Source organism: Filicampus tigris, chromosome 14 (genome assembly GCF_054856515.1).
Source record: "Filicampus tigris isolate MCC_2025a chromosome 14, RoL_Ftig_1.0, whole genome shotgun sequence".
Taxonomy (NCBI): domain Eukaryota; kingdom Metazoa; phylum Chordata; class Actinopteri; order Syngnathiformes; family Syngnathidae; genus Filicampus; species Filicampus tigris.
Genome location: NC_141230.1, coordinates 23,850,724 through 23,863,059, shown reverse-complemented (window position 1 = coordinate 23,863,059; position 12,336 = coordinate 23,850,724). Strand labels below are relative to the sequence as shown.

The following is a 12,336-nucleotide window of genomic DNA, read 5'->3' as shown; positions in this document are numbered from 1 at the left end:
TTTAGCTAGGTTTGCCTGGTTATTTTTTTCGCTTAAATTACTTTAACAATGTGCAAAAAGACGGACGGAACAGGAAGAGGCGCTGGTGAGAAACCTTTGACAAAGAGAGTGGCCTGGCAGGTGATGGCGCCGACATCATTGTGAACCTCGCAGACGTAGTCACCGGAGTCTGAAGTTTTAACAAAGAAGAGCTCCAAAGAAGTGGATGTGTTGTCCTTTATCACCAGGCAGTCGGAGCTGGACAAGATCTCTTTCTGGTTCTTAAACCATTTTATGGTCAGTGGCGGTGTGCCTGAGATCAAAGCACTGAAATGGACCTTTGAGCCAGGCAGAACGTTCATTGACTCTGGTGTTTCAATAATACAGGGAGGCTCTGGAAAAATAGATCAATCAATAATTATGAACAAACTTGCCGCGGTTCTTAACCTGACCAAGACAAAAGAGAATCAAACCTTTGATAAACAAGGTGCCCGAGCACTGAGCACTTCCCGCCTTGTTCTTCGCGATGCAGGCATAGCTTCCGCTATCTTTGCTGTCCAGATCGGAGATTTCCAGGAAAGCTACATTTTCAAAGAAGGTGCACTTGTGTTTGTCGTCCGTCTGGATCTGGCTTTCGTCTTTGTACCACTGAATGCTGAGGGGCAGCGAGCCCGACACAACGCACTCTAGATGAGCAAAGGAGCCTTTGATACCTTCGCTTTGCTTCAGCTTCCTTGTGAATGTCGGCGCAATGATTTGATCTGACATTGAAAAAACAAAGAGGTTAGCAATAGTGTGCGCATCAAGATTGAATCCCTTGATAACAGATCTCGCACAATGTTTTCAACTGACCCAAAATGGTGAGTGTCGCCTTGCAAGAACTGTGACCGACATCGTTTGAAACCTCAAAGGTGTAGTCTCCGCCGTCACTTTTGTCTGTTTTATTGATTTTTAGCACAGAGCTGGAGTCTGTGCTTTGTACTTTGTATCTCTGGCCGGACACCAACTCTTTGCCAGCCTTCAGCCAGCGCACCGTAAGTGGCTTGGTTCCTGAGAACCTTGCTGCCATGGTAGCCAGATCCCCCTGAGTCACACTGATGGACTTCACCTCCTCTGTCACCTTAGCTGGTTCTAAGACGCGAAGAACAAAAGTCAGCAAAGTTTCTCCAGACTCAAATACGTTACAACATTGGAGCAAATGAAGCACTCCTTTGTCCGCGAGTGTCACGCTGCCATGAAGGCATACTGGATTCAGTTTTTGAACTGTCATCCACACAAAGGCCTTCCTCCAAGTTAACTCGTAAGGAACTAGGTACAAATAGACGCTGATTCACTTTAGTGTGTCTACTTGATGTTTCCTGTGTCAGTTTTTTTCATTTTGGCAGATAATCTGCACCGAAATTTTAATGTATATTCACTTTAAACAGATATTACAAGCATTTTTTCCCCATCAAGTACCTTCTTAACATTTTGAACAATAGTTATGGAAAGCTGTCTGGCACAATTTTCCATAATTTCAATTTTAATTTGTTGTTAGCAATTCACACGAGCTGCGTCCGAAAATTTCCAGGACTGATTTCAAAAACCAAACTTAAAACTTCACGAATTTCTCGTTGAAGTAATCGCCCTGGAATCTACCACACTTTCCCCAGCCTGCTCCGCCATGCTCACATTCACTCCAGGAAGGAATTGTCACAGCTCTACTGTCACAGCTGTCTTGATGTCTTTCACGTTTTCAAAACAGGGGTCTCTTGATGACCCGCATGAGCTTGGCAAAGAGGAAAAATTATCATATGGCACCAGGTCAGGTGAGTAGGGAGCTGAGTAACATGGCAATGTTCATTTCAGCCAGGAACTGTAGGATGGTCATTGTGAGTAGGTGCATCATGAGGATGTCATCATGAAGCACCCACAAGTTGTCCTGCCACAACACCTACATTGGCACATGTTGAAAGGGAACGCTCCGTTTTTTACTTTGCGCTTAAAAGATATATTTTCTGACACCAGTCCTGGAACCTTTCTGAGACACCTTTGTAATAACCAATTGCAAAGGCAAGGGAGTATATCACAAATAATAATAATATGAGGAGGTGACTGTACATATACAGTAAATGGTTTTCACAGTCACAACTACAACTCTGCCCACGACAAAATTTTGTTTGACGCTGCTGTATGTGGTCTAGCTAACCCAGTTGGAGGTGCATTAACTGCTGAGATTCAGGCAATAATTTGGGTCTGGAGGACTACTGACCTTTTACAGTCAAAACGGCAGAACAGGTCTGACTCCCCGCCTGATTCTGGGCATGACATGAGAATTTGCCGCCATGTTTGCTATGAAGGTTCCGGATGTGCAGCAGGGCCGTCTGGTCCTTCAATGAAATATGAACATTTTCGTCCTCTTTCAGCTCATAGTTGTCTTTGAGCCAGGTGACGGTTATGGGTTCTGAGCCCTTCAGGGTGCACTGCAAGGACACTTCGCTGCCTACCAAGGCACTGGTGCTCTCCAGCTTTTGCAAAAACGAAGGAGGTTCTACAACAGAATTAATAAGAATGCCTTTTATTAGATCATAAAAATAAATTAAAAAACTCCAACAAAATGATAATGGTATGTCAAACCAGAACTAGCATAGATAAGAGTGTCTGATAGGTAGGTGACAGAACAGGGGAGCTAATGGTCTAGATCCTAGGTCCCGAACACAAAGATGATGCCAGATCATCTGAGCTGACCTTTAAGAGTGACTTGACATTCACAAGTGGCCTTCCCCACTTCGTTCTCCACTGCACACTGGTACAAGCCCACGTCTCCAACCTCCAAACCCAGCACCTGAAGGGCCACCAGGTCCTCCTTCACTGTGATCCTGTGTCTCTTGTCATTTCTCACCAGCTTTGTGTTTTTGTAAAATGACACAGTGAATGGGGCAGAACCAGACACTTGGGCCTCCAGCATCATCTCAGAACCCTTCACCACATCTTTGGGCTCCAAGAAACGAGCAAACACTGGGGGCTCTAGAGGAACACAATGGAGCAGTCAGTATGATAAATTGAACTGCAGAAAACACACCACCAGAACTGGTGTTGGATAACTCCTGCATCATCAGAGCACTTCAACAGCCTAAAAGTGGGTCCAGAATGGTGGGTAAAGTTCTACTGCGAAGTGGACAAACCTTTGACTGTGACTGTGCTACTGCAAGAGTCGCTACCAGCCTCACTGGTAGCTACGCACATATAGTCTCCGCTGTCCTCAACGGCGCACTTGACTATCTCCAGAGAGGCCACCAAATCCACTGAGGTCAATGTGTATTTAGGACTGTGGCTGATCTCCATGCCATTCTTCAGCCACCTGAAACCTATGACAGGACTGCCTGTCACTTTGCACTGCAACTTGATTGGGTTGCCACTGACCACCAGCTTGGTAGCTTCAGGCTTCATCACAAAGACGGGAGGTTCTGAGAAAAGAGTATTTGGAAGCAGGTCAGCGTCAAATAGGGATTTTCATGCATATGATGACGGGCACCTTTTACAAAGAAGACCATGGTGTAGTCCACCTTGCCGGCGTCATTAGACACCTGGCACGTATATTTAGCCGAGTCGCCAGGCTTGACGGAGGAAAGCTCCAGAGTGCTCATGAAGGCTTCTTTCTTGATGAAACAAGAGCCTCCACTGATCATTTCCCTGTCCTCTCTGAACCACTTCACGGACAGAGGAGGGGTTCCAGTGAAAGCAGTCTGAAGACAAACTGTAGTTCCAGGTATAACATCCTGGTTGTCAGGTGTCACTGTGAATACCGGCGGCTCTGGAGGCCACAAGCGAGATGGAAACATGTACTTTACATTAGCATCAAATCAATAAAATGGCGGTACAAGACACAATCACACCTTTGACATAAAGTATGCCGCTGGTTTCTTTCACGCCGGCTGAGTTGGTGGCTCTACATTTATAAACTCCAGAGTCAGCTTTCTCCAGCTGGCTGATGCTTAGTGTGGCAGAGCTCTCCTTTAAGTCTTGCCAGAATTTGGCTCCGGATTCAATTTCCCCTTCATCCTTGAACCAAGCGATGGTGATGGGTTGGGACCCAGAGACCTTACACTCCAGTGAGATGTCGCTGCCAACGTTACCGTCGACCCGTTTTAGTAACTTGGTGAAGGCTGGCGGCATTATACGGTCTGCATATCAAAGAGAAGGTATTGTTTGTATTAGTTGTTAGAAAAAGAACTAAAAACTGACTTGAGGAAGGGCTTCACGTTGGATTTGATCAGCTCTCCATCAAAGTCCCTCACAAACATTCAAATTTAAGAGGTTATGGCAAAGCGAACCTAGAACTGTCACAGAGCACGTGCACTGGTCTTTCCCAACTTTATTGGAAACCTCCATCTTGTACACGGAAGTGTCCGCCTTTTCTGCTTTGAGAATCTTCAAGGAGACGACATTGGCCTTCTGGCTCATCTTATATTTGCGCCCACTGATCATCTCCTTGCCATCTCTGAACCATTTGACTTTAAGGTCTGGGCTTCCGGAGATGGTGCACTCCAGCGTGGCCGAATCACCTGCCGTCACGCTGATGGAGTCTGCCGGTTCTACAATTCTAGCAGGTTCTGAGATAGGATTGGTACACAAGGAGAGACATTCAGCATTCACAATTAAGAAGACAATAAGACCAAAGGAGACTACGTGGAAGATGTCATCTGACCATGGACTGTCAGGGCAGCTTCACATTTCTGTTGCCCAGCTTCATTCTCGGCATGGCACAGGTATTTGCCGGCGTGGCTGATGGCCACGACTGCTATGGACAAGCTTGCCACATTGTTCTCAAATGACATGGTGATGTTTGGATCGTCATCTCTCAGTATTTCTGAGTCTTTCATCCACTTGACTGTGATGGGGGCCGAACCCTTCACGGTTCCCTGAAGCTTCAATGCATTTCCCAGCACTGCCGTCACACTTTCAACTCTCTTTGTGAAGGTTGGTGGTTCTACAGAAAGATCAAAGCCACCAAGAGCTAAGCGGGAGACCAGAGAGTGAATGTCAAAAGATGTTAATATTTTACCAACCTTTAAGTTTAGCTAAGCCCTTCGTGGTGACCTTGCCTACATCGTTGGATATGACACACTGATATTCTCCCATATCTGCACTTTCAAAGGGCTGGATCTCCAGCCTCAACATGGGCTCTTGGGAGATGACCTTGTATTTGTGGTCACTACTGATGGTCCTTTTATTTTTGGACCAAGTGATCTCAAAGGGAGCACTTCCTGCGACTTCACACTCAAGCTGAGCGCTGGCGCCCTTCACCGCCTCCACTGTCTGCAGCGCTTTCTTAATGGACGGCGGTTCTGTTATCAGAAGAAGTCAAGAGTATAAGTACAATGTTCCCCCTCTATATCGCAGGTCATCATTCACACCGCCGCTTTATCGTGGATCATTTTGAGTAGTTTTTTTGTGCTTCCTTGTTTTTCTTACAATGTCTAGGCAAGTGCCAATTTAGCATTGTACAGCTTCAGTGTAGTACCACTTTGTGCCACAACATGCCAGGCAGCATCGAGCTCTAACAGAGGAGATGCGGCACTAACAGCAAGAAGAATAGAAAGTCCCAACTAACAGTAGTACAGTAGTTGTTACCATCTCACAGAGATAACGTGTGTGTTAAAGTAGCATTTGTTTTAAGGTCTATAAGGTAACATCGATGCTAATTTCGTTGAGCCTACTCATGGCGTTTCAGATTATATTTTAGTATGAATGTGTCGGATTTTGACGAGACTGACTAGTCTGACTCGAAAATGACTAGCAAATTTAGATGTTTAAATGTGCAACGCTGAATTGCCTTTTGTTTTGTGTGCCAGTTTTATAGTGAGGGAATGAGAAATAAACAGCTTAGTTAGTCTCTCTATATTGTGAAATTTCACCTCTTGCTGATTGGGTTAGAACAGGGGTCTGGAACATCTCCCCTGTGATAAATGGGTGATATAATCACTGTGCAGGTACATGCAGTTACAACCGCAAAAAAATGGAGACGAATGTGAAGCCACAAGATGACGAACCTTTGACAGCCACGGCTGCACAGCAGCTCTCACTGCCGGCATTGTTTGACACCTCGCAGGTGTAGCGGCCACTGTCAGTGACAAGAAGGTTCATGATCTCCAAAGTGGCTGTGCCATTTGTGAAAGAAATTTTGTGTTTGTCTCCAGAGCCCAACTCTCGCTCATTCCAGAACCAGTGGATGTGGAGCTCTGGGGAACCTTTGATGGTGCAATGCAAGCGAGCAGCTATTCCTTGCTTCCATGTGATACTTTGATCCATTTTCTTGACAAAGCTGGGAGGCTCTGCAGGGAGTGGTTATTTTCAAAACATTTGGTAAAAGAGAGGAAGCAATACGAAGTGTTAGCCTTGGCTAACAAGTCAGTCAAGTCTTACCTTGAACTGTCACGAGAGCCTCACAGGAGGAGCTTCCGGCCTCGTTGGAGGCGGTACACACATACACACCAGAGTCCTTCACTTTGGACTTGGCAATTTCGAGAACTGCCACCTTGTCATCAAAGGACTGCTTACACTCCAGGCTCTGGTGGACCTTCTTACCATCCCTGGTCCAGTTGACTGTCACACCAGTGTCCTCATCCACCTGGCACTCCAGCCTCAGCATCTGGTTAACGGCGGCGGACACTGGCTCAAAGCTCTTAACGAATTTGGGCTTGTTGATGACTTTGAGCTCTGTGCTAAAAGTAGCGGCGCCAACGCTGTTGGACGCCTTGCACAGGTACACTCCTTGATGGCTGGGCTCAAGATTGGAGATGTGCAGGGAGTACTTGTTCTTGTCGCACCTCATAGCATAGTGGTCTGAGGGTGAGATGGCTATGTTGTCTTTGTGCCAGACTACTTCTATAGGCGCCGAGCCAGTGAGCGAGCACTGGAACACGGCCGTTTTTCCCACATACGATGTCATTGGCTCTGGTTTTGATACAAAAAGTGGCGGGTACATTTCTACGGAAAGCAGGTGGAAAATGTCTTAGAAAGCGGAAACATGAAAACTAGACCTGGCCGCTCACCACTGTGAGAGGCCATTTCTGTCATAACTACATCGATATGTCAAAGGTTGCTCAAAAAATATATAATTCTTTCCCTCTCAGTTTCACAATAAAGAGACGTTTGCAACAGGAAGTCTTACCAGTGACTGCCAGAGAGGCTCCGCAGCTGGAAGTACCGTACTGGTTGGTGGCCTTGCAGCTGAATTCTCCACTGTCAGCTTTGACAGGGTTTAAGACTTCCAGGCCAGATCCGCTGTGCCGGCTGATGATGCGGTACTTCTCACTTTGCTTGATCTCAACACCAGACTTGTACCACTTGAAGGTCACACTTGGGGCCTCCTCGATCTCGCACTCAAACCTGGCATGGCTACCGACGTTTATCTCCAGAGGGGTGATTCTCTGCCTAAATATGGGTGGCACTGAGGCGCACATGGACAAAGAAGAAGATAAATGTCAGTGGAACCATGGCTGGATGGATTTTATGGAAAACACAGATAGACAGAAAGGAGACAGATGGTGGATGTTATTTCATTCTGTGAAATAAAACAGATAGCAAGAACACAAGCCCCAGGATTGTGAAACCTGATTTCTAGTGTTTTTTGTTGGGCTTGGGTTCAGGCTACGGTTGGAAAAAAGAAATGATGACCAGGTTGAAGACTTGACAGCATGCAGACACGTGGAGAATGGACCAAGACAGACCATGAAAGCCGCCCGAAAACCAGCATCAGGCACCCAGTGGGTGCTGGTTCTGATCTTCAGATAGTAGGTGTAAAAATACAAGATGAAGTTAGTTGGAGCGAAATGTGAACATTTGAAAGACAAATGAAACACATTTAAGTGAATTATGAGTGACTCTCAGGAAAGAAAATGGATGGAAAGATGGAACACTGATTTTTCTTGAAGTCAAACCTCTTGAGACCACTGTGAGTCTGGAAGATGTTGTTGCTCGGCCAGCTTCATTTTCAGCCTCACAAACATATTCTCCTTCATGTTTCTCCTTGACAACTTTTCTGATAACCAGCGAGTGTGTGTCGAGCTCCGTGAAACACTTGAACTCATTGCCAGATTTCACCAATTGCCCATTGAAGAACCAGTTTACCTGGGTGACATATTTGATGCTGGCTCTTAATGTTGCATCAGCGTCTTCCTCAACTGTTGCATCTTCCAGACGGGCAACTATTAGGGGACGTTCTGTCGGTTCTGGTCTGGTGACTGAAATCTCTTCACAAACCTGCTCCATCCTATCCTCCATGATGCTAACAACCTGAGTCTGTTCGGAGGGGGCTGTGGTGGGAGGCAGGGTGGCGGTAAGCACCGTGGTCCCTTCAGCTTTGCGTTGGCTCTTCACTGTGGACTTCACCTCCTGCCTGGACACCACCATTGACTGCTCAAAAGCCACATGGGCCTCAGTGGAAACTTGGACCTGCGTTGAAATGGACTGTGCCACCCTCGCTTCCCTGGATTTCTGTACTACAACCTGCTGTTGAGCCGAGGCGCACTCCACCTCCACTTTGGACTCAGTCCTGAGGGCTGCTGCTTGAGATTCAACGGCAGTGAAGTCTACTGAGCTCTCTGCCACACTCACTGTCTGCACAATGGAGGAACTGACTTGCTTTGAGCGGGCTGAGGAGACCTGTGCCCTCTGAGGTTTGTCAAGCTGCATGGTGCCTGGCCGATCTGAAGTTAGAACATGAGCCTCCTGGTGCACAATGGAATGAAAAGCTGCCTGAAGTTCACTTCTGAGGTCAGCTGTGCGAGGATATTCACCCTGGAAAGCCAGAGTGATTTCCAGAGGTGTGCCTGTTGATGTGATCAGGTATGTAAATAATGTGTGCCTGGGTTCTCTCTGAACTTTGACTTCCTGTACTTCTGCCGCCTGGAGCCCTCCTACAACATCCGCCAGCAACACGGGTTGCTCACTGGCGACCGCAGACTGAAGGGCATTTCTGAGCTGACGACTTATGCTCACACTGGATGCTTTTGGCATCTGAAGCACAAACATCATCTCTTTGGGAAGAGTTGTGCTGTCTTTGGATTCTGACGCGAGCAGAGACGGCTGAGCTTGCTTAGTAGCGGTGACTTTAGTGGACTCAGACTTGATAATGTCTTGAGAGTGCTCTGCCGTCAGTACTTGCTTCTCATCCATCATTATCGACTGCCTGACTGACTGGCCTTCCTGGATCTGAACAGCAAAGTCCTGCTCTGCAGCTTCGAGAATTTCACTGCTCTCAGTGCAGATCTCCTTCTCCTCGACCTGGACTGGCTCTGCGGGAACCTTTGACTCTAAGGTGGTCTTACAGATGACTTTGTCCACAGCTACCAGGCTCTCTGTATGTCCTGCCTCCATAGCCTGACTCTCAGCCACGCTGGTAAGGTGCATCACATTCCAGCGATCCTCCTTCTGCACCAACGCTCGCTGCTGCTTAATGTCAGAAGTAACTGGCGTCTCCTTGGGCAGTTGCATGGGCTGAAAAGACAGCTGGAGAATTTTCTGAGGCCTGGGCTCAGTTCGAAGCTGAGATTGAACTCCAGTCACAGACAAATTGAGCTCTGAGTGCTGATCTGCTGTCAGCTGGAGTTTTTCCTCAGAGATAGCTGCGTGACTACGGACCTTTTCGGCTTTCTGTGTAGCTGTCTGGTGTTCGGGCTTTTCAGTCACAAGAATACCTTCTTTGGGAAGCACCTCAACAGACTGGCTTGACTGGAGATGAAGCAGAGAAGGTGACTCCTTACTCGGCTGAACAGCAACAGTACTCGCCCTGGTCTCAAACTCAGATGTGTCCTCACAAACCACTGTCCTCTGCTCATCCTGGCTTACCGAGTGCAACACAGTAGGACTTTTCCTGGTCCCCGCCTGCTCTGCGTCGGGTTTTTTGCAAGTGAAACTGGATTCAGAGGGGAGCAGGTCTTGATCAGTGATAACCTGCAAGTGCAATAGCTGCTCCCCTTCTAACTGGGAATGAATGGATGTGGCGCTGTCCAGAGACGGCAACTGCTGAGAGGACTCGGCCCGAAGGGGGTACTTTTCCTCTGCTGTTAGACTTACTTTCATCATGCGGTCCTTACAGAGGTGGGCTGTCTCCTCTGCTGGTGTCTGCATGGAGAAGTCTGTCTCCTTGGCCAGAGTGTGTTTGGATTCGCTAACTGAGGCCAGAACTAGACGACGTTGCTCTTGCTTGACAGAGCTCGTCAAGGCAGAGTCGGCTGTTGCTAGCTCAGCGGTGTGACCTTCTGGAAGTGCATATTTCTCTGTAGATTGGGCGGAGTACAAGATTTTAACACCCTCTTTCACCTTGTAACCTTTTTCCTCCTGTGCCCCAACAAGCTCTTGAGACTGTTCTCTCATGACTGCCACCCGTGACTCCACCTGATGCCCACTAACTAGATGCTTGGGCTCTGATCTTGGCTTTACTGACGCAGACTTTCTGTCAGCCAGGGGTTTGGTGCTGGTGGTAGAAAGAGGGGTAAGCTCCTCGGCTACAGCCGACATCACTTGTGACCTCTCCTCCCTACTTGCCTGGAGCTTAATCACCTCGGGACTTTGAATGCGGTCACAGTGCTGCTCTGTGAGGTCCTGACTCTCCTCAACAGATGATGTGAAAGCAGCCAAGTGAAGCTGCTTTTGGGGAACAGCTGAAACTTGCGCCAGGCGGGTGGACACCTCTGAAACTCTCTCCTCTACCTCGAGACACTGAAGCACTGCTGCCTGATGGGTTACCTTCTCACGGTGAACGGTGGCGGCAGAGATATCCAGCTCCGTAAGGGAGCCCACTTGCTCACTGGGAATAACCCGTCGGTCTTCCGTGCCGATAGTATAAACCATCTGGTCTGAGCTGACCCTCTCCTGGCCTGGCAGGCTGACCTGGTACAAGCGAGACTCCGTAGCCTGTTCTGTCTTGGAAACTTTATAACCTTTTTTCTGGACCACAACCTGCTGTTTATGAGACACAGAACGAGATTGCCTGAGCACAACCAGCTCCGCTCCACTAGATGCCTCCCCAAACTGGTTAGAAGCCTGACATGTGTACATGCCACCGTCCTCCTGTTTGACATCCTTGATGGTAATAAAGCCAGACCCATCTGGGTTAGCTGTAATGACACACTTGGGACTAGATTGGATCTCAAAAGTACCCTTGAACCACTGGACTTTGGGGACTGGATCCCCAATGACTTTGTAATTAAAACAAACCTCTGTCCCTTCTGAGCAACTCACAGGCTGGATTTGCGTTAAGAATGTCGGAGGCTTACCTGTGTACTGAAACAATTTTTCGACCCACTTCTCTGCCTGGCTAAGGTCCTCCTTTTTCACCTCCAGGTACGTGGTGCACGTGGTCTGACCAAACCTGTTGGAGGCGGTGCAGGAATACTCGCCCTGGTACTCCGACGTGACGCGAGTGATAATTAAGGTAAACTCCTCCTTCTCCTCTACCAGTTTATACACAGAAGAACTCTTTATCACTTTCCCATCACGAGACCACTGAACGGTGGGCTTTGGGGTGCCAGACACTTTGACACTAAAGGTGGCGCTCTCTCCGGCGCTCACCGCCACAGGCGAGAGCTGGCTGAGAAACACTGGCTTTTCCTTTTTCTTCTCTACAGTGGAAGAGTAACGTTTGGGCTCTGGCATGAGTTCAAGTGTTTTTGTTTTGTGAGGCAACTGGACGCCAGTGTAGTAGGTCTCCTCTTGCTCCTCCACGGTGGTGACAGTGGTGCTAGAACGTTCTGTCGGAAAACATTGAGCAAGACTGATAAGAAAAAAGTCATCTCAGTCACACAGATACACAACAAACTGCATACTGCCTTGAGAAATACTGTAGCGCTGTTCTTCCCATGAGGTGGATTTGAAAATAAGACTAAGATGTTATTCAAGGCCCTGTTGCTCAAATTCACAAAATGTGACTACTAGGAGAGGTTAATATGGGTTCCACATAATATGATCCCACCCTTTTCCTTCAGTGTTTATCTTTCTAAGGCATTCTTGTTTCATTTTGGTTCTTTTTTTTATTACATTCTTTGTATAAGAGGAGGGAGAGACTAGCAAAACAAAAATATCATCGCACAGTGCTACCGTTATGTTTTTACTGTGGAGATGACAAACATTTTGAATCTCTTGAATAGCACAAAACATTCTTGAGATATTTGTGATATACTACAGAAAATAAGTGGGAACATTTTTCATCCTGATTGCAGACAAAAGATTGTCCAATTCTTTACAAAGCTTTCCCCCAAAAATATAAGGAAGTTGTTGGTTATTTATGTCAAATTTGTGATACCTTTGAATGGCTGATTTGTGTCACGTTCTTTTTATGAATCATGAAAGTTCATTCAGAGTTTTTGAGGATCC

At 47.2% G+C, this 12,336-nt stretch overlaps 1 protein-coding gene across 1 annotated transcript in view; it reads right to left on the bottom strand.

The window, feature by feature from the left end:
- The window catches only part of LOC147136946 (titin-like), a 132,406-nt gene that overhangs the window by 68,810 nt on the left and 51,260 nt on the right, over window positions 1-12,336 (bottom strand). The window contains 14 exon segments of the mRNA XM_086052158.1: window positions 95-373; window positions 832-1,110; window positions 2,231-2,509; window positions 2,707-2,985; window positions 3,144-3,425; window positions 3,494-3,772; window positions 3,855-4,142; window positions 4,293-4,571; window positions 4,667-4,948; window positions 5,028-5,306; window positions 6,012-6,293; window positions 6,385-6,948; window positions 7,133-7,411; window positions 7,902-11,714. Coding sequence (XP_085908284.1) covers window positions 95-373; window positions 832-1,110; window positions 2,231-2,509; window positions 2,707-2,985; window positions 3,144-3,425; window positions 3,494-3,772; window positions 3,855-4,142; window positions 4,293-4,571; window positions 4,667-4,948; window positions 5,028-5,306; window positions 6,012-6,293; window positions 6,385-6,948; window positions 7,133-7,411; window positions 7,902-11,714 — 7,743 coding nt within the window.